The 22020-nt window shown below is 50.7% G+C and overlaps 2 protein-coding genes across 3 annotated transcripts in view; one reads left to right on the top strand and one right to left on the bottom strand.

Moving 5' to 3' along the window:
- Window positions 1–10844, bottom strand: part of Banp (BTG3 associated nuclear protein) — a 73124-nt gene extending 62280 nt beyond the window's left edge. The window contains exons 1-2 of one of the 2 annotated variants that reach the window (XM_076915986.1): window positions 6967–9831; window positions 6752–6821 (exon numbers count right to left, since the gene is read on the bottom strand). The gene's annotated coding sequence lies outside the window, so the exon portion shown is untranslated. Of the gene's footprint in view, window positions 1–6751; window positions 6822–6966; window positions 9832–10733 lie in introns of those variants that run through there. The other variant, XM_034522265.2, reaches the window with a different exon arrangement.
- A 2830-nt stretch (window positions 10845–13674) lies between these two features.
- The window catches only part of Ca5a (carbonic anhydrase 5A), a 28607-nt gene continuing 20261 nt past the window's right edge, over window positions 13675–22020 (top strand). Inside the window, exons 1-2 of the mRNA XM_034522273.2 lie at window positions 13675–13895; window positions 18261–18458. Coding sequence (XP_034378164.1) covers window positions 13757–13895; window positions 18261–18458 — 337 coding nt within the window. The 5' untranslated portion in view covers window positions 13675–13756. The remainder of the gene's footprint in view (window positions 13896–18260; window positions 18459–22020) is intronic.

The following is a 22020-nucleotide window of genomic DNA, read 5'->3' as shown; positions in this document are numbered from 1 at the left end:
TTCACACCTGTCACCTATGTATATCAACTGCCGAGGACCGTGGTTCCAACAAGTCCTGTCTCGATGGCAGACTGGGTGTGCCTCCCAAACCGTGTAGAACCGAGCAGGAATTGCACCTGTCGGCTGCTTCTGAGCACTGTCTCACCGAGCCCATTCCACCTCCTTCAAAGGCTCCATCCGCTCAGAGCCTTCGCCTTCCACAGCTCTGTGTGTCTCCAGCCCTTTCAGCTGGCCTATGACCTCAGCCTGTTCCTCATTCACAAACCCCATAGAGGCAACACAGTGACAAACCAGGGCCCACAGACCAGGTCTACCTCCCACCTCTTTCTGTGCAACCCATGAGCCAAAAGCTGATCTAACATTTTAAAATAATAGGAGGAAATTTTTAAAGAACTACTGTAGTTTATGATATAAAATCGAGATGACATTTCAGCTTCCATAAAGCTTTCACTAGAGCAGAGTACCCACTGTCTCTACACTGTTTCTACCACACAGCACACCAAAGCTGTTGGGCTGCACGCCTCTCCAGCACCTAGCCTGCAGCAGGTAGGGGTATTTGCCCACTGGGCTCACCAACAGGACTACTACAGGTTATCAGTCACATCTGCAGAGATCATGAACAACCTGGATCAGAGAGGAACCAGGCACAGCACACATTATAACCATGAACCATGGCCTTTAGGACTTCAAACAGTGACGTGGACTAAGGCAATGCTGCTTGAGGCCTAATCTTTGCACCTACTTAAGAGCAAAGCCACTCCAGACACTTCCCACTGTGATCTACAAGGTCAAGTGGAAGCTTCTTCTCCACTACTAAGTCAACATCCTAGACATCAATCCCGACCTGAGCGACCCAGCCATGCTCTTCTGTGTGCTCTGTAACGCTGCTCCACCAGCATTTGGTTGAAACTAGACCAAAGCAAAGACTCATATACCCAGCCAGACATGGTGGGCCAAGCCTTTAGTCCCAGCACTCTGGAGGCAGAGGCGGGCAAATCTCTGAAATTTTGAACTAACCTGGTCTACATAGTGAAAACAGTCTTCAAAAAAAGCTTTTAGTCATTTTAGTTTTCAATTTACTTTTGCATCAAAATATCACAAAACTTCACAACTAACCCTTTAAGCCCAAAAGTAACAGGGTCAGATCTGAAAAGCTCTAATGAGCAATATGTACACACAGCACATGTGAGGAACAAGACACTTGAGCCTGAAGGGCCCAGACAATCCAGAACACACCCCATGCCAGGACCTGTGCATAAAATGCCCAACACTGCAAACACATGGCAATGGCACAGATGGTGGACCAGGACACTCCCCCCACTGCTTTACCACAGAGCAGGGTATCCTGGAGCACGCACAGCCCAGGGCACCTCACCTACAAGGTTCTCACAGGTCCCGACTATATCTCAAAAGCTACCAGGTATCTGGACGTGGTTCTCCAGTGGCGGAGTCAAAGAAGATGACTAGAACATTTGTCAACAATGTTAGCCATGCCAGCAACAAAAGAGCAAGAAACTATTTGCTTCACTTTAGAGCAATTGCTAAGAATAACGTTTTGAAGAAAGTTGTTGGTTGTAATAAAAACAATTACTTAGGGTTAACACAATGACTTAGCAGGTAAAGGCACCTGCCCCAAAACCTGACCTTCCCAAGTCCCATAATCAAAGTCCATGAAGAACATACCACTGAAAGTTGTTCTCCAACCTCCACACATACATGTGCACACACAATAGAATTAAAATTTGAAAAATAAATTACTTAAGAGTCATGTATGTGATCCACACCTTTAATCCCAAGACTCAGAGCCTAAGGTAGCAGGGCTGCTGCAAATTTAATCCCAAGACTCAGAGCCTAAGGTAGCAGGGCTGCTGCAAGTTTAATCCCAAGACTCAGAGCCTAAGGTAGCAGGGCTGCTGCAAGTTTAATCCCAAAACTCAGAGCCTAAGGTAGCAGGGCTGCTGCAAGTTTAATCCCAAGACTCAGAGCCTAAGGTAGCAGGGCTGCTGCAAGTTTAATCCCAAGACTCAGAACCTAAGGTAGCAGGGCTGCTGCAAGTCTGAAGCCAACTTGATCTAAAGAGCAAGACTTTTCTTTTAATAAAACAAACTTCAAACACCAGATCTGCCCATCTTTCTGCCTTGGGGAACAGGTTTGCTGTTCTCCTCACATCGTCAGGATGAACAAGCTGCATAAAACAAAACATTTAGACTTTCAGACGAGCAGCCCAGCCCTGAGCTATAGGACTTCCCAGAAACCACTGTACCCAGTCCAACAGGACTGTAGATGCTAGAGCCCAGCTCTTCCATTTTCCAAATGATGCAACAGAGGACATGGAAAGGCTCTCCATTCATGCCAGTCACCATAGAGTTGCACTTAGCAGCCAGCTTGGGCAGAGCCAGCTGTGGCCTCTGCCACCAGCCTCCCCTCAATCTTCCCAGACTTCAAATGCAAACAGCTATTCCAAGTGGTTTGGTCAACAATAAATGTTTCTAAGCTTATATTCTGTAGAATGCAGACCCTAATGAAAGGTTTATTTATACAAGGTGTAGCAAAAGCCTAGGAAAATCACGTCCACACACAGGAGCATCCACGTCCATACAGAAGCATCCACACACAGGAACATCCACGTCCACACACAGGAACATCCACGTCCACACACAGGAACATCCGCTTCCACACACAGGAACATCCGCGTCCACACACAGGAAACATCCGCGTCCACACACAGGAGCATCCACATCCACACACAGGAGCATCCGCGTCCACACACAGGAAACGTCCGCATCCACACACAGAAGCATCCACATCCACACACAGGAGCATCCACGTTCACACACAGGAGCATCCACGTTCACACACAGGAGCACCCACACACAGGAACATCCACGTCTACACACAGGAACATCCACACCCACACACAGGAGCATCCACATCCACACACAAGAGCATCCACGTTCACACAGGAGCATCTGTGTCCACACACAGGAGCATCCACGTCCACACACAGGAGCATCCACGTCCACACACAGAAACATCCGCGTCTACACACAGGAACATCCACATCCACACACAGGAACATCCACATCCACACACAGGAACATCCACGTCCACACACAGTAGCACCCACGTCCACACACAGGAGCACCCACATCCACACACAGGAACATCCGCGTCCACACACAGGAGCATCCACATCCACACACAGGAGCATCCACATCCACACACAAGAGCATCCACGTTCACACAGGAGCATCCGCGTCCACACACAGGAACATCCACGTCCACACACAGGAACATCCACGTCCACATACAGAAACATCTGCGTCCACACACAGTAGCACCCACGTCCACACAGGAACATCCACATCTACACACAGGAACATCCACGTCCACACACAGGAGCATCCACGTCCACACACAGGAACATCCACGTCCACACACAGGAGCATCCACGTCCACACACAGGAACATCCACGTCCACATACAGAAACATCTGCATCCACACACAGTAGCACCCACGTCCACACAGGAACATCCACACACAGGAACATCCACATCCACACACAGGAACATCCACGTCCACACACAGGAGCATCCACGTCCACACACAGGAACATCCACGTCCATACACAGGAACATCCACGTTTACACAGGAGCATCCGCGTCCACACACAGGAACATCCACATCCACACACAGGAACATCCACATCCATACACAGAAACATCCACGTTCACACAGGAGCATCCGCGTCCACACACAGGAACATCCACGTCCACACACAGGAGAACCCATGTCCACACACAGGAACATCCGCGTCCAGACACAGGAGCACCCGCGTCCACAGACAGGAACACCCACGTCCACACACAGGAACATCCACGTCCACACACAGGAGCATCCACGTCCACACACAGGAATGTCCACGTCCACACACAGGAACGTCCACGTCCACACAGGAGCATCCGCGTCCACACACAGGAACATCCGCGTCCACACACAGGAGCATCCACGTCCACACACAGGAGCATCCACGTCCACACACAGGAACATCCACGTCTACACACAGGAACATCCACACCCACACACAGGAGCATCCACATCCACACACAAGAGCATCCACGTTCACACAGGAGCATCCGCGTCCACACACAGGAACATCCACATCCACACACAGGAACATCCACATCCACACACAGGAACATCCACATCCATACACAGAAACATCCACGTTCACACAGGAGCATCCGTGTCCACACACAGGAACATCCACATCCACACAGAGGAGAACCCACGTCCACACACAGGAACATCCGCATCCAGACACAGGAGCACCTGCGTCCACAGACAGGAACACCCACGTCCACACACAGGAACATCCACGTCCACACACAGGAGCATCCACGTCCACACACAGGAACATCCACGTCCACACACAGGAGCATCCGCATCTACACACAGGAACATCCACGTTCACACAACTAAGAACATTACTGGGATTATCAGTCAATATAAGACCTAGTGTTTAAGCAGCAGATATTAAAAACCCCTGATGTGATAACTGCACTGAGCTTGTTTGTAGAAGAGAATGCCCATGTTTTCAGAAATTGTTATATAAGTATAAAAGGCATAAGAGACATAATAGCATAAGTAAACCTGTCCTGAGAGAAGTGACACCTGGACACAAAGGTAGAAACTACACAGCCCTTTCCTGGGATTATATAAAACAAACTCCATTCCTGTTCAAAAGACCTTGGGCTTTTTAAAACTCCAAAGGCTGTGATGGAAAATAATGGCCTCAGGTCTGAAGTGACAGGAAAGGGTGGTCCCCAGGTCTAAAGGTGACTGTGAGCAACATTCTGAATAAGGCTGTCACTGCCATATTCATCTTTCCAAAATAGATGAGACTCCCTGAAGTCCATGAGGGACCTGAGCCAGCCGCTTTCTCCTGATACTTGCTGCCCAACCCAGCAGTGAAAGCCTGGGCCCAGAAGCACCTGGAAGAGACTCCGTAAGCAGAAGCAGACAGCCAGGGCCTGAGTGGGATGTTCTACAGCATCCTGGAGGGCACCTGTGTCAAACGCCCCCTCCTGCCAGTCCATTCCCACCCTAGCCTGTGTCTAACTTGTATCATTATTTAGTAGGAACAATCCACAGCCCTGGACCAAAGGCAGCCACTGTTGGCCTCTGGAGTATAGATACAGCTTTCTGATACATCCAACTTCTGATCTGCAAGGTAAAGATGACCAGTGAAGTCATACCACACAGTCAGACAGTTTCTTATCTGCCCATAACACAAAGATCCCAAGCTCTGAGTCAGGGCCTCCACCAGCATTTAATGACACTTGAAACCACTCGAAGCCCAAGAAGGAAGGGTACTGGCACACTTCTGAAGGGGTGAACCTCTGAGGAGGCAGGGCTCCTCCAGTTTGTCTTCCACTTCCTATCCAGGGATCCCTGATGGAGAGACGGAATGATGTATCTCCACAAGGTGAAGGAACCAAGTAATGTGATCTCGGGAGAACTCAGCAGCAGTGGCACTGAATGGGTTACAGACATCGACCTGTGGGCCCAGCAGCAGTGGCTTCCATCCTTGAACACCTTCCTCTTCCTGCTTCCTCCTTTACATGGCAGATCTGAATTTTAGACAAACCTGAATTTTGGAATTCTGAAATACATTGTAAACATATTTTACTTTGCAAAAACGTGAATAACCTGAATCCTACAAATCTTTGAAATCCATGAACTATTAAACCTGGAAGGGCAATCATAGTCACCTGTCACTTCACAAGGAGCCTCTGGGAGCTACCGCCCTTGACATGACAGAGTATGTTTATAGAACTAAGATATTCTGAGGTCAAGGGTGACACTGCCTTGACATTGGCTGAAACACGAACCACGACCATAGCTGCGAGCTGACCAACAGTTGCAACAATGTTGAGCTGGTAAACAGGTCACCCAGCTTTGAAACCAATCTTGAGCCCAGCAAGGCTGAGTTGTAGACAGCTTCAGAGACATCCGAAGCACAAATGGTGGTCTGCAGCGATCATCTCCATCTCAAGCCACCCCTGGCTCCGGCCAGCGCATAAGCTGATCTTGAGGAGGCTGTTCCCATCCAGGTTGCCCATCCAGGAAACCTACAGCCCATGGAAACTGCAAGGCATCCCAATCCCTTCCCTGGGTCTGTCGGCATGGTGGAGATGCTTCCGGTTTTGGCCTCAAACTCGGTTTATAGCAGCAGGGTGTACACACACTAAGGTTTTACTTCCAGTTCTATCCAAACCCATTTCTAGCTTCCATGAAGCTAAACTTCCCATCTGATGCAAACAGACCACAGCTACTCTCACACAAATGGGGCTTGTGACTGACAGGTCTATCAGCACAGCACCTGTCCAGACCACATCTGCCCTTGGCCTTCCCACTCACTGTCCCAGCTCCTCCTCCACTCACTCACTCACTGTCCCAGCTCCTCCTCCTCCACTCACTCACTCACTCTCCCAGCTCCTCCTCCACTCACTCACTCACTCACTCTCCCAGCTCCTCCTCCACTCACTCACTCTCCCAGCAGCTCCTCCACACTCACTCAATGTGCACTGTTTAGGCTCAACATGGTTTTTTCTTTCGTTTCTTTCGTCATGGTTTTGGCTTTCGTTTGTTTTGGTTTATTGTTTGTTTGGTTTTTTTCAAGACAGGGTCTTACTACATAGCTCTATGGAACTATGTAGACCAGGCTGGCCGCTTTGACACACCTACCTCTGCCTCATGAGTACCAGGTCACCACAGCCCACTGATCCTTAACAACTGTTAATGTTCATCAGAGCACCTGAGAGGAAGACAGTGGTTGTTGCCATGACATGCATGCTCCATTCCACCTTTCAACTTTTTTGGTGACATGCTGAATGAAACCGGTTTCCATCTTTTCCCCTTCCCCAGCCTCTCTTGTCAGACTTCATTCTTCCAAAGCTCACCTCCATATGCAATCAATCATATAGGTGCTCCCTCTAGAGCACTCCAAATTGCCCATCATCAATATGAGGCCCCTTTGGGGGAAGTAAATCTGTCGCTCCACCATGGGCTAATATATATGTAACCTTACTGGACAGCTCTTGAATGTGTAGACATGAAAGCTACAAAAAGTCAAGACAGGAATCAAATCCACAGCATGTTGGGAAAGTTTCATCCTCCTTGATGGTGGCTCCATGCTTTGGAGGTACCAGCTCCTCCACCAGGTTCCAGGGTCAGTTTCAAGACAACTCTAAGACTAACTCCATCCAAGCAGGCCAGAGCCAGTGTGAGCTTCTGCCCTTAAGATCTAAGGACAGGAGAGCAGCACCTTCCATTTCAAGGCAGACAGGTCTCAATGCAAGCTTCTGCCTGTAACCCTGGTGCAGTCTAAGGAGCAAGTGCCATGGCTCCACCCACACCTGCATTCCAGGTTCCTCAGACTCTCCTTCCAACTAACAGTCCAGGAGGATAGTTCGAAGCACTTCTGCTGACCAGTTCCCTGGGAGGAATTTTATGAAGAGAAACAGTAAGAATGTTCGCCACAGCCCTAACTTTAGTGTCACATTCTTGTTGTGTGAGGCCCTCAATGTATCTGTCTAGTCTTCTCCCCTTGCAGGGAAAATGTTTTTCTGCATTTAAATAACTGAGATGGCTCTGTAAGTTATATGGCACTTTACAGTCAGCCTTGCTTCATGGAATTCATTCAACCATACACCTTGAGTTTCCATAGCACAGCTGATTCTGAGAAAGCAGGATATATGGGGTGGTATTAGTAAAACCACTGTTGCAAATTTATCTAGAACCTGTGCTTGAACCCTCCATTTCCCTCGGATGCCCTGTCAGTGTACACACATGCCCTGATCACATGGGGGTTCTGAGCCCCTTACCTGGAGAAGCACTGGTCAAGATTCTAGTCAACACCCCTCCCCACATGCATCTATCATATTCTGGTGAATACACTGCCTTTCTAGCAGAAAGCTGATTATTCTTAGCCTATATCTTGGGGTATTGATATCAGTGTTTCTATTGACCACATAGCCTCAATCAATCAGATGGAAATAGCAGACTGGAGGAAATATGACAACTAGTATGGAATCCTGCATTAGATCCTGAAACAAAACAAACAAAAGATGTCAGTGGGACACTGAAACTTGTGTACGATCTCTTTTATGCCAAGAGAGAAAATGAAGGGGAAGAGGAAGCTAACTCAGTTTCTCTGAAATTCTTCATCGAAGACTAACTTTGCAGTGGACCTGAGACTGTTCATCAGTGTGGGTTGCTGTGTGTGGGGGCTGCTGTGGACTCTGCTGCACAGCCCTGCCAGATGCAGCCTATCACGCTGAGCACAACTTGCAAGTGTGCCAGCCCAATGCATCGCCTTGCTATCCCTGTGCTATGGGAACTGCGAACGCTGCACTGCACACCTCTGCATCAGTGAGTGAGCCAGGATATGCTAGCTGCTTGCACTAACCCAGCAAGGAAGTAAAGCAGCTAAACTCACTATAGAACTAATGAAGTGCCTAATCTCAGTATCTGACCAGTCTCCTGCATCCTGGTGCCCTACCAAGATAGCAGAGCGGAAGAAGTGTCCACTCAACTGGAGGCAACCACAGAGACCATGTTCTGGCACATATCCATCACAAAGACCAAAAAAATGAAAGGAGAGAAATTGTCTGAAGACAACAGGCTTTGAAACTCCTGTGCAAGGTGGGTGGCCTTGTACACAGTCTCCACTTACCCCATTAAGATACTCAATTGAGTACAATAAGCTTGCAAGAAAATAGAACACAGTGGAAGACTTCCACTTCTGACAGAGGATCGAGATAGCTTGGAGAGCACAGGAGTGGAGCTCTAGGCCTCACCATGGCCTCAGCAGTCCTCATAGCCATCTCAGAGACAAGTAAAATAGCTCCCAAGCAAAGGGAGACCCTTGAAGATGCATAAACAGCCCAGATAGTCATATAAGGTGTCTGCTATATGGTCCTCTAAGTCTTAAGGTAACAAACTCTCCGGGCACTAATGGAGAAAAACATTTTTAAATCCCTCTTCACAGACCCAGGGTCCCCTGCCAGTTTCCTCTTACCTTAAGGTCTAAGGTTTAAGCAATAATAATTAGCTCTATTGGAGGACCTGCCATCCAAAGCAAGAAGCTAACATTTACCACCCACCCCCCAAAAGTGATACTAAACAAGAAATCAGATTAAGAGAACTGAAAAGAACCCCTAATAGTTTCCTCAGTCTGAAGGAGAAAACATTCATGCAACAAACTACTGAACAAAGTGAAAAGAACAAGTATATTCAGAAATTTTTTTGTTTCCTTTTGTCTTTGAAGACTGAGTTTCTCTGTGTAGCTCTGGCTGTCCTAGAACTCTGTAGACCTGGCTGGTCTCAGACTTAGAGATCCGCCTGCCTCTACCTCCCAAGTGCTGGGATTAAAGGTGTGTGCCACCAAGCCCTGATCAGAAACTACAATTTGATTGTAGAGTCCCCCTCCCCCCGGAAATAGGGTCTCACCATGTTAAACGAGGCTGGCCTCAAACTCGCAAAAATCCACCTGCCTCTATCTCCTAAGTGCTTGGAATCAAAGTCCTGCGCCACTACACAGAGCAAAATTTAAAAAGAAAAAAAAAAATAGGGCTGAAAGATAAATTGAAGCTCTTTCCTGGGATGAGAATAAAAAGGAATAGAAAGAAAAGATCAAGAAATTCAAGTAGTGTGTGTCACATGACAGGAATCCCTGGAAGAATAAAAATCGGGGGAACCAATTCTCTAATGACTTAAGAAATTCTCCTGGGAGAAATCTCCCAGCTCGAGGACACACCTACTGAGCATACCTGTGAACTGTGAAACTGCTCCAGTGCCAAGAAGACCTTAATATCATGCAGGGAGGAAACAGTTACCAGAAAGGAAGTACTTGGCAGAGGCTCCCCGTGGGCTGAAGAAGAGAGCTGACTGAAACACTGTGTCCTGAACGAACCAGGCGTGCAGGAAAGACATCGGGACCTACCTGGACCGGCCTTAAGAGTCACTAACCCAGATTAGAAGAAGGCAGAGAAGAGATGGAGTCACAAAGACTTAACACTATCTTCGAGAAGCTACAATGTCACCAAGAGCAGAGAAACAAAGGCCACTACGAACAACAAGGGGGGAAAAAAGGCAAGGCAGTGCGGGACGGGGACGTGACGCTAGGTGGGGAAGCGAGCACCACCAGCCTCGGCCCCGATGTAAACAGAGAGCAGAGCAGAGGCGGATGCGCCAGCCAGGGCGAAGCCACCCTCCCGGGGCAGAGCGCCAAGAACGGCCCGGAGATGAGGCCACCTGGGCGGCGCGCAGAGCCCGGGAGCTCCGCGCGAGGCCCTGCAGTGACAGCCTGGGCGGCCGAGCCAGGGGCACGGCGTCCTCGCGCCGAGGCCGTGACAGGGCCGCCGAGCGCCGGCCCGGGGGGCGCCGAGGCTCCGGAGCCGAACGCGAGCACGGCCGCCCGGCCTCGCCCGCTCGCTCGCTCGCTCCCCGGGTCCCCCGCAGCCCCAGCGGGTGGAGGCGCGGAGGCGGCGCGCGGACATTCCGCGGCCCGCTGGCCCCCGCCCAGCCCCGGCGTGCGGCCCGCGGCCGTTGGCAACGGTTGGCGGCGGGGCGGGGCGGGGGCGGACGGAGATCTCGCTCTCGTTCTCGCTCTCGCCCCGCGGGAAGGGGGAGTGGAGGCGCGACCGGCTGCGGGAGCTGCAATTACCGTGTGGGCTGCGGAATTCTCGTGGTGTTTGTCGGGGAGATGCGATAATGGCGTCCGTCCTCGCGAGAGAAGCAGCAGCTCTGCGCAGGCGCTGCGAGCACCTCCCCACGGCCTGCGCCCCGCCCTCAGCGCAGGCTCCCTGGGCTCGGGGCTCGAGGGAGGGGCCGGTCGGACAGGGGGCGGAGCCTGCGCTAGGCGCCTCTTGCGCGCGCTTTCACCGACGGACTCCGACGAACATGCGCAGTTGTCCTCCCGTACTCCGAGAGTTGACTCACTGGGCCCTTACTTCCCCATCTCACGTCCATGTTACTTGCTAAACAGTAAATCCTCCAGTGGTCAATCTCAGGAACGTACGTCCTCTTTGACAGGTGTGAAGAGACACTAACGCTGCCCTGATGACTACAAATCCCAGTGTACGCTGTGTGTTGCACGATGAATTCTGGGACTGGTAGTCTCCGCGGCCGTGATTTGCCTGCTGGGATTTGTAGTCCATCTTGATTCTGGCAGCCACATGCTTTCCCTGCCCTGAGGACTGCTGGGACTTGTAGTGACAGCACCTCAAATGAGCTGTACGCTCCTAAACTGGTCCTACCTACTCGGCCTGGGAACGGTCTCAGACGTTCCGGGCTTGTTCAGTGGCATGGTCTCGAAAGTTGCCCGACTTCCTTATGGGCAAGCAGGTCGCGGGGACATTGTCATTGTGATAGAGATTATATGTGACATGCTTACGTATCATTCAATAGAAGCTACAGCATTGATGTGCATCTGTTGCCAGAAATGCCACTAGTGGCTGTCTCTGCACTGGTCTGCCGTCCATGTTCCTTTCCAGACTGGCCCCCCGCTGCATGTTCGCAGTGAACAATCCTACAAACCAGGATACAGGAGCTATTTTCACTTAGAGAAAAAATATTTTGTTTCCTGCCCCCTCCCCTGTGCCGATAATAAAGCCGTGACTCAGTGCAGCTAGCAGCTGGATGACCTTGGGACAGCCCTTCTAAATCACTATGCTCTGTCTGGGGGCTGATCCTGTGCTACTTTTCCTCAGGAGTGTCTTGAAAATTTCAACCTAGAACTGTGCTGTTAAAATGAGACCTATCGCCAGGCAGTGGTGGCGCACGCCTTTAATCCCAGCACTTGGGAGACAGAGGCAGGCGGATTTCTGAGTTCGAGGCCAGCCTGGTCTACAGAGTGAATTCCAAGACAGCCAGGGCTACACAGAGAAACCCTGTCTCGAAAAACAAAACAAAACAACCAAGACCTATCATTTACAGAAATGTGGATGAAGTTCGAAGAGACAGAAATTGCTGGAAGAGATGGCAGCTGGAGCCAGGAGAGCAGGCTTTGAGCGACTGTGTGAAGTCTTACAGGTGTTTGTTTGTTTGTTTTTTGGTTTTTCGAGACAGGGTTTCTCTGTGTAGTCCTGGCTGTCCTGGAACTCACTCTGTAGACCAGGCTGGCCTCGAACTCAGAAATCCGCCTGCCTCTGCCTCCCAAGTGCTGGGATTAAAGGCGTGCACCACCACCGCCCAGCTGAAGTCTTACAGTTTTAATGTTGAAAGAAAGTTGGCAGCCGACTCTACATATCAAGTTCCAGGACAACCAGGGCTACATATCTTGGTGGGGGTTCTGGAGTACGCGGAGGGGAAAAAAATCCATTGAAAAGTTAGTTTTTCTTCTGGAACAGGGTCCATCACCATGGACAGCGCCTCTGTTCACTGAAGATGTCTCTTGTATATCTTCCTTGTGACCTCCTGAGCCTGGAACTCCAGGATGCAGACTCCTCGATGCCCCTTCCCATACTACACAGGGCAGATACTCTCAGAGTCCTGTAAGACCTCCTTGTACAACCTGCTTGCTAAAACTACCTCAGGAAATCTATTTGCACTTGACCTTAGCCAAAGGTCAAGGAGCCACAGAGAGTCTGCATAGATCATACCCTGAACTTCAATAAAGTCCTTAGCCTGCAGGGTCCTTCTCTTTTTTTCCTACCCAGTGACCTCCAGACACACAGCGAACCCCTAGAGCTTATGCAAAACTCTGTTTTCACCTTGTGTCCCAATTATCTTACAAAGTGGTCTCACCTCTCTCTGTGTCTCTCTGTCTCTCCCTCTCTTTTTGTCTCTCTCTCTCTGTCACTTTCTCTGTCTCTTTCTCTCTCTCCTTCCCTCCCTCCCTCTCTGGGACCCACAGTTCATTCATCTTTCATCCCAGTCATCTCCCCTTTGTGGATGTAAGGTCTGGCATTTGTGACATCAGATTCTCAATTTTCCACAGACTCTAATCTTAAACCAGCAGCAGTAATGGACGATCTTACACGAATGCCTTTCTATCCCCGTGGCCTCCTTTGGAAAATGGTATTGGAGGATGGACAGACAGACAGCTGTTCCACTATCATGGCCAGGACCATCAAATAGACATTGTCCCTATGTGGACCTTCATGCATGAAAAGGACACTGTTGGCGTTGGTGACAGACCTCTGGGCAGGACCCAGGGCATCCTACCTCAGGGGAATACATTGGAATCAAGTTGGGTCTCAGCTGGGGCGATGGGTCCAAGGGACCTCCAGCTGCCCTCAGCAATGGGAACACCCAGTCACAGCCCCACTGAGCCATGGCAGTGTGGCTCCTCTCCTCCTTATGCTCTTGAACCTGCCCTCTTCTGTCCTCTCGTGTGACACCTCTGTGTCTGCCTACTTGTCCCCAACACAGGGTCACTACCTGTGTTGAAGGGGATGGGGACTTTTTTCACATCCTTTCCTGCTGCTTTTGGGGGATCTGTGGCAAGTTTAGCTCTCTGGCAGGCTTGCTCGGCTGTTTACCAAACCAAAGCAGTGACCAGAGTGGCCTGTCCCCAGCCAAGGCCACTGGTCCCCAGTCACCCACTCCTGAGCTGGGACAGGCAAGAGTTGAAATTTAACCACTAGGCTCAGAGGTTTTAGTGAGTTCCTCAAAAGGACAGAGATGAACCCAACTCCGAGCTGGCCCTGATCAAAACAAGAGCAGACAGTGGGCCACCACCCTGCCATGCTCAGAGCCACGATGCTCAGGAGAGACCCCCACAAGCCCTTAGCCATCCTCAGGCACATGGGACCTCTCTGTGCCACAAGGCCACAGTACTGGCGCTTCCAGCATTCCTGCACAGAGAAACACAGCAACTGTGCCCGTAAGTAGATTCTCAGTCGCTGGTGGGAATTTAATGTTGACGCAGTCTTAAGGTAACTTTAAGAGGCAACACGGTCCAGAGTTGGCTGGCCTCCGTTCTGATTTGTACAGTGTCTCTGGCATCTGGTGATCCTGAGTGAGTCACTTAACTCTGGTTCGGGGGTAAAAGGGATAGAAAGGTACTACAAATGGCTAGTACATGCTCCAAACCTCCAACTGGGCCTAAGATGCTTCCGGACATTCAAACTGCCCGAACTGCAGATTTGGGGCTTCAGTATTTGGAAGGGCCAGGGCCTGAGCTTTCCCTGTAGACAACAGGTGACTTTTGAAGAAATGAGAGCTTGAGTAAATGCCCTGCCTCCTTAGGCCTCAGTTTCAACATCTACAGGGCAGGCAAGATGGATGCTGTCTACAGCATCAGGGAGAGAAGGCAGTGTGGAAAAACTGGTGCACACAGGCTCCGCTGTTCATCCCAGGGTGCCTAGCCTCACACAGCTCTGATTGCAAACCCAGGACTGCCCGAGAAACTGCAAGGCCTCCTAACGTCCTCCTGTCAGGAGCCAGGCCTGAAGGATTACAAATAGCCTGGAGGGTGAGTGGGCAAGCAGCTCTAGCAACCCTGGCAGCCTGACCCCTGAGTCCCTAAAGCCCAGAGACTAGATGACTAGACTGGCAGAGGGAGAGGCTCACAACTCCAAGGCCTGAAAGCTGAGGACCCACAACCCTGGGTTTTCTGGCTCAAGGTTCTCAGGTTCGAGGCTCATGGCCCTGAGCTTTAACCCGGCACTTGGCAACTGCTGCAGTGCTTGGCTCTGAACAGCTGTGAGCAGCAGCAGACAGCAGGTGCCTGTTACTGTTCCAGAATGTGCCTTGGGTTAAGGATCTGCAACCCACGACAGGGGCATGGCAGCTATAGCTGTCGTGCTTACAATGTCTGAAGTTTGGCCTTAAGGTTTAGAGTCCCTGGAACTCATCTGGTGACCGAGGCTGGCAGTCTCTCTCCTTCCATCTTCATAAGGTCCAATGTCATCACTGCACACTGTCACCAGTGTCCAGTGTCCCAACCTGGTCACTCGGGAACTCTTCAGCTATCCTCCCAGGGCTGCTATAGGCACTCCAACCAATACTGCTACATCCCCTTCTCCCTCCCCCGACACACACACACACACACACCTGCCTCCTCTTTTACCTGCTCAGCCCAAAGACAAGGTCACCTGAGAAAGGCCTTCCACACCCCACCCCCTGAGACAGTGTCTCTGTGTAGCCCTAGCTGTCCTGGGACTTGCTCTGTAGACCAGGCTGGCCTTGAACTCAGAGATCCATCTGCCTCTGCCTCCCAAGTGCTGGGAATAAAGGCGTGCACCACCATGCACTGCATGAGGAGCCTTTTTTTTTTTTTTTAAATTGGATCTGATGTTGCAAAATGAGAGGACAGAGCAGTGGGGGTCAGTGTCCTCCAGCTGGCTCCAAAAAGAAACGAATTAGTTACACAGCCAGGGGTGGGTGTGACAAGCTTCTGGGCCAATTATAGTACATCCCTGTGTGCAAAGGAAGGAGAGGGCACGACTATCACAGGCCATTCTGCTGGGCCCCCAGAATGTTCCCTCTATGGTCTGGGCCTACACAGTTCCAGGGGCAGCTGGAATTCACCGAGGCTGGTCTTGTAATCTGCAGTGCTGGGGAGACAGAAACAGTTGGTCCACTGGAGCCTCCCACAGCTTTGTTAAATGATTAAAGTCTGTCTCGTTGGTATTATTCCACAGCTGAAACTAAACCAACTTACTAGGATAGCCATGAGGAGGAGGAGGAGGATGGTGGTGATGGTGATGAGGGTGATGGTGATGATGATGATATATGGTTTTTGAGACAGGGTCTCACTCTGAGCAGGCTGGCCTCAAACTCATAGAGATCTACCTGCCTCTGCCTGCCTGCCTGCCTGCCTGCCTGCCTGCCTGCCTGCCTGCCTGCCTCCTGCCTTCCTGCCTCCTGCCTCTACCTCTGCCTCCCCTGCCTCCTGCCTCCTGCCTTCCTGCCTTCCTGCCTCCTGCCTCCTGCCTCCTGCCTCCTGCCTCCTGCCTCCTGCCTCCTGCCTCCTGCCTCCTGCCTCCTGCCTCCTGCCTCCTGCCTCCTGCCTCCTGCCTCCTGCCTCCTGCCTCCTGCCTCTGCCTCCCCTGCCTCCTGCCTTCTGCCTTCTGCCTTCTGCCTTCTGCCTCCTGCCTCTGCCTCCCCTGCCTCCTGCCTCCTGCCTCCTGCCTCCTGCCTCCTGCCTCCTCTGCCTCCAAGTGTTGGAATTAAGAGCAAGCTCCAGCATGCAGGGCCACAAGGCCAACCTTACCTAGCTTGAGCCTTACTTTGCTTGCTATGTAAGGTGGTCACAGGAGGCCAGGGGGAACCATCATTTGAGACTCATTTCGTATTCACTTTGCATACATGGTAAGCAGCCCCTCCCTCTTCCCCCGACTGGGTGGCAGTTGTGCTCAGTACAGATGTTTCCCTCTTGGTGGTCTCATTCACACAGCTCAGGGAACGGGTCCCAAAATATCTGCTCACACCTTGGGTTTCTGAGTCAGGGAAGCCAAAGATGCCAGGTTGGAGGAGAGCCTGTGGTAGGGCCTACTGACGCTCCTGCATCTGGTTTAAATGCAGCCTTCTGCAGTTGTGTTAAGCACCCATCACCCAGTGGGAAGATCAAATGCACGGTTTGTAGCAAGTGAAACTCTTGGGTCTCTTACCTCAGATGTAGTCAAGGTCTGTGCTGGCTCCCAGGCCCTCTTAATGGAGCACAGATAATCCAGACTTAGTGGCTCACAGCTTTTATCCCAGCACTCAGGAGGCAGAAGCAAGGGGATGTGTGTGAGCTCAAGGCCAGCCTGGTCTACGTAGGGAGCTCCAGGACAGCCAGGGCTACATAGAGCCGGGCAGTGGTGGCGCACGCCTTTAATCCCAGTACTTGGGAGGCAGAGGCAGGCGGATTTCTGAGTTCGAGGCCAGCCTGGTCTACAGAGAGTTCCAGGACAGCCAGGGCTACACAGAGAAACCCTGTCTCGAAAAACAAAACAAACAAACAAACAAACAAAAAACAGGGCTACATAGAGACATCTTGTCTCAGAAATCAAATCAAATCAAATCAAATAAAATCAATAGAGCACAGACCAATGAAGATTCCAGTGTCACTTTGCATTAGAGTGGCAACCAGGAAAGGGACACACGGACAAGACCCTGGTGCTTGTGACATTGCAGGCTGCTTGTGGTGGCTCTTGAGTCTTGTTATACATCACAAGAAGGGGTACACATGGGCAGAAGCAGGAGTAGTCTGAAGCAGGAGCAGCTTGGGGGGGCAGATTTAAGCACTATGGGGGGGTCACATCCTGTGAGACAGGAACAAGAGTTAGAGCACATTCCATGTCTGTAACCCGTGGGGCTATCACCAGTCAGCTTGTCAGGATACCTCCACTCCACTCAAATAGATATTATTCTTTTTTTTTTTTTTTTTTTTTTTTTTTTTTTTTTTTTTTTTTTTTGGTTTTTCAAGACAGGGTTTCTCTGTGTAGCCCTGGCTGTCCTGGAACTCACTCTGTAGACCAGGCTGTGTTGAGTTATCCAATCTGTCAGCTCCCCACAAGGCTGGCCCCAAACTCAGAAATCCACCTGCCTCTGCCTCCCAAGTGCTGGGATTAATGGCATGTGCCACCACTGCTTGGCTAGGGGACCTTTGTTTCTTATACTTACCAGCATTGGGGTCCGAACTATTGATGCCTGAGGCATGGCACCTTCCTGGAATTCTTTGAGCTACTGGGGTTTACAGTCTCTCAGCTCTGCTCCACCAACCCAGCCTCCCACTGCTTCCGCCTCTAGCTGCTCTCTGGAACTTTTCAGGTCCCCACTTGTCCCAACAGCAGCTGTTGGGACAGCATTCCTATCACTGAATCGAATGAGAGATCTCTTTCCTTCTCCTTACCAGCCACACTACAGACCAATGGTTCTCAACTTATGGGTCACGCCCCCTTTGGGGGCTCAAACAACCCTTTGATATAGGTCGCATATCAGATATATTCACAATAGTAGCAAAATTACAGTTATGATGTAGCAATGGAGCTAATTTTATGGCTAGGGGGGTCACCACAGCATGAAGGAGTGTATTAAAGGGTTGCAGCATCAGGAAGGCTGAGAACCACTGTGCTGAACAGTGACCACACAGAAGTCAAGGTCACACAGGCACAGACTAGGTGACTGAGCCAAGAGCCTGCACACAATTCATAACCGAGTGACAGAAGGTCCCAGGGTTCTCAGAGCTGGGTCCTCAGGGTCCCTTTGGCTTCACACCTGCCCTACTGACCCTTCAATTTCGACTCCTCTCTGTCTCCAGGGCACCCCCTCTGGACTGGCCCAGTGTCCTCACCGGGAGGCACCCGGCAGTCTCCCATTGACATCAAGTGGAAGGACAGTGTCTATGACCCACAGCTGGCACCACTCAGGGTCTCCTATGATGCTACATCCTGCAGATACCTCTGGAACACTGGTTACTTCTTCCAGGTGGAGTTTGACGATTCTTGTGAGGAGTCAGGTGAGCCTGGGCTGGGGTTTAGGGGCTGGGATCAAGGTGGTCAACCTTTGAATCTGAAATGTTCCTGTAGGCTTGACACTTGAATACCTAGTCCCCAAGGACGATTCTGTTTATTGACGTATAGAACTGTAAGGAGATAGGGCCTTTCTGGAGGAAGTCGGTGTCCTGGGCAAGTCTTGGGCTGTATTTTATCCCCAAATTCTTCTCCTACTCCCTCCTACACCCCCCGTGTGTGTGAGTGTGTGTATGTGTGTGTACAGGTGTACATGTGCATATAGAGGCCAGAGGCCAACTTCATGTGTCATCCTCAGGAGCCTTCCACTGTTGGCTTAGAGTTCCCAAAACCTTCTTTTATTTATTTATTTATTTATTTATTTATTTATTTATTGGTTTTTTGAGACAGGGTTTCTCTGTATAGTCTTGGCTGTCCTGGAACTCACTCTGTAGACCAGGCTGGCCTCGAACTCAGAAATCCGCCTGCCTCTGCCTCCCAAGTGCTGGGATTAAAGGCGTGAGCCACCACTGCCCAGCCAAAACCTTTTAATAAGGGTTCTTAAATGTTTCCCCCTCCCTTCTAGCCTGCCACCCACCAGAGGCAGTAGAAAGGAAAGTTTAATAAAGCAAAGGAAAACGCCTTTAATCCCAGCACTTGGGAGGCAGAGGCAGGTGGATTTCTGAGTTTGAGGCCAGCCTGGTCTACAGAGTGAGTTCCAGGTCAGCCAGGGCTACACAGAGAAACCCTGTCTCGAAAAACCAAGAAAAAAAAAAAAAAAGCAAAGGAAAATGTGCATCTGTCTAGAAATAGTTCTTTGGAGCAAACCTACTCTGCATTGTCAGAATATCCGCAGTGCAGCTCACCCGGGTCAGCAGCGGCAGCTCAATCCACTTGCAAACACCATTCACGAATCAGCAGCGGCAGGCTGATCAGGGAGAAACTCAGAGGCTCTGCTGTAGGCTGTTTAGAAGTAGTGCCTTCAGGTGGTTCCAATCTCCATTTGTCAGGATACCAGCAGGTCCAGCTCAGTCGTGTCAGAAGAGCAAACATAAATCAGCAGTGGTGACAAGATCCAGCAGATACAGCCAGGCCTCCACTGAATCAGCAGGAGTCATCAGAAGCGACCAGGACCAGCAGGGATGCCAGGAGACGTTCTCTGTCGTGCCTCTCTCAACAAAATGAAGATCAGTGAAGATGAAGACACAAGACCAACGAAGCACTGCAAAGCACGCTGTCAGGATATCTAGACTCCCTCCAAACATTATGTGTCCCACCAAGGGCATGTGAGTCTGTCTTACCAAAAACGCCATGTGAGTCTGTGTCGGCTGACAGATCCAGAAACTTCCATTTCACTCTGCCAACTGGCCCATCCACAGAAGGGCAAGAAGCCGCCAGAACACCATCAGAAGCTTTTCGGTGCTCTCTATGAAGTTACGGCAAACGATGACCAGTGAAGAATGGTAAGACGAACCAATACCATCCAGCGGCATCCACTGTGGCGTCATATTTATATTCCTTCTAAACATCATGCATCCTTTCACGTGTCTGCTGTAGCAAAGCATCCTTTCACTTGCGTGCCCCAGCAAAACATCCTTTGACATAACTGACTTTCCAAAGAAACCAAATGTTTCCATTCATTCCACCTTGATTTTTGACACACAGGATCTCTCATCGGCCTGAGACTCACGCAGTAGGCTAGGCTGGCAGTCCAGCAAGCCCCAGGTACAACCTCCCTCCGCCATTCTACCACTGGGACTGCATGCACCAACATCCTACCTTGCTTTTTACGTGAGTCCTAGGGATTAAGTCCTCGGGCTTGTAGGGCTGAGCCATCTCCTCAGCCCTGGCTCCTTTCTCCTCTGTGCTCCTGTCAGCTTGGAACTGCTCTGCCATCCTTCCCCAATACCATGCACTGAAAACTGCCAGCCAAAGTAAACCCAGAGAAAATCTCAAGTGCCTCTGTGAGGTACTGGATCTCAGAAATCTACAAGCAACTAGCATAGCTGCCACCCTTCTCTCCCGTGACATCACAGACTGGACAAAGAAGGGAACCCTGACCTGGGAGGGGGTGCTCATTAGAGGGAGAGAAAGTGTGTGATGACCAGCAGTCACCTGAGTCTTAAAGATGAGATCAAGAAGAGTAGGGCCTTTCCCATTCCAGGGCTGAGGAAAAAAACAGACCAGTGAAGGCAGGTGAGGGTTGGCAGGGGGTTTCTGGGGCTGGTCAGGGACATAAGAGTTACATCCATACATGCAGGCTTACTGCTCTTGTTGGTGTGGTCATTGCAAGCTGCGCCTTCAAGTTCCTGGGCAGAGTCTCTGGTGGTGAAGTTGGGAGATAATTCTCAGCCACTCTGGGAGGCCAAGACTAGCTGGTTGCACCTACCGCCCTCTACTGCTCCCCTCCCTCTCTGTCTCACACTTCTGATTTCACTCTCCCCCCACTCCTTCCCCCTCCCCCTAACCCACGCCCACCCCACCGTTGCACACCCCCAGTCTTACCTACTCCCACTCCTGAGAGACAAAGGTCTGCAGTAACCAAGACTAGCCTCACCTCTTGACCTTGACCTCCTGGTCCTCCTGCCTCCACCTCCCCAGAGCTAAAGTCACAGGACATTCTAGGCCTTTAATCTCAGTCTCTTTCCCCTCAGAGCTGTTTGTCCTGTCAGTTCAGACTTCTTTTGGTTGTGCACAGCCATCTTAAGCAAAGAAGAGGCAACTTAATTGGGTGCCAATCCAGAAAATCCCTGGCACAGCGGGGTCCAGGGTGACAAATGACTCCCTGCGTTGGTTTCCTAGAGGTAACAAAATGAGCGACCTCAGTTTGGCTGCCACATCCCAAAAGAACACGGAGAGAAGAGAGTTCTGTCAAGAGTCTTGGCGACTGCTCCATGTCCCACTGCTGGTGGCCAAGCAGGCATGAGCCAAGCACAGTGGTTCCCACCAGTGGGTAGCCAACCTAAGGGTGACCCTGATTCGCAAAATGTACACAAGAGAGGGGAAAAGTATCGTCTCACAGGACCTCAGGGCATGGCTCCCAGAAGTGTGACTGGGAATAGAAAAACAGCTTCTAGTGTTCCTCACTCTCTTAACCCCGCTGACCTTGGCTCATCCATAACTTGATTTCTCCAAGGCCCATGGGCAGGCAGCAGCTTTCCAGTTTCACCTCAGCCTGACCCCACCCCTGGCGTCACCACCTTCCCCATCTGGATCAAAAGAATGCTCCCCGCCCCGAACAGACAGAAAGAATCATCTGGGTGTCTTCCATCAAACTAACAGCGTATCTTTGGCTCGATTACATCAACCCTGACCAATCTGCTTTTACTGTATCCATCCTGCGGCTTCTTCCCTCCTCGCCTGACCCACTTTCCACATTTTTTCTGTCCCCTCCATTCACCTCCATCGAAAATCAGGAACAGAGGGTGGAAAACACCAGGGAGGGGGTGGAGGGCAAGACACCACAGAAAAGTTTCCAGCCAGAATGAGGAAATGACTCTTTCATTTAAAACGAATAAAGAAAAGAAAAAACTGGATGAGAAACAAAGAACAGAGGTGTCTCCTGAGGTA

The sequence above is a fragment of the Arvicanthis niloticus genome, chromosome 18, assembly GCF_011762505.2.
Source record: "Arvicanthis niloticus isolate mArvNil1 chromosome 18, mArvNil1.pat.X, whole genome shotgun sequence".
In the NCBI taxonomy this organism is placed as follows: Eukaryota; Metazoa; Chordata; class Mammalia; order Rodentia; family Muridae; genus Arvicanthis; species Arvicanthis niloticus.
Note: the sequence above shows the minus strand (reverse complement) of the source record. Positions and strands in the feature narration are given on the sequence as shown.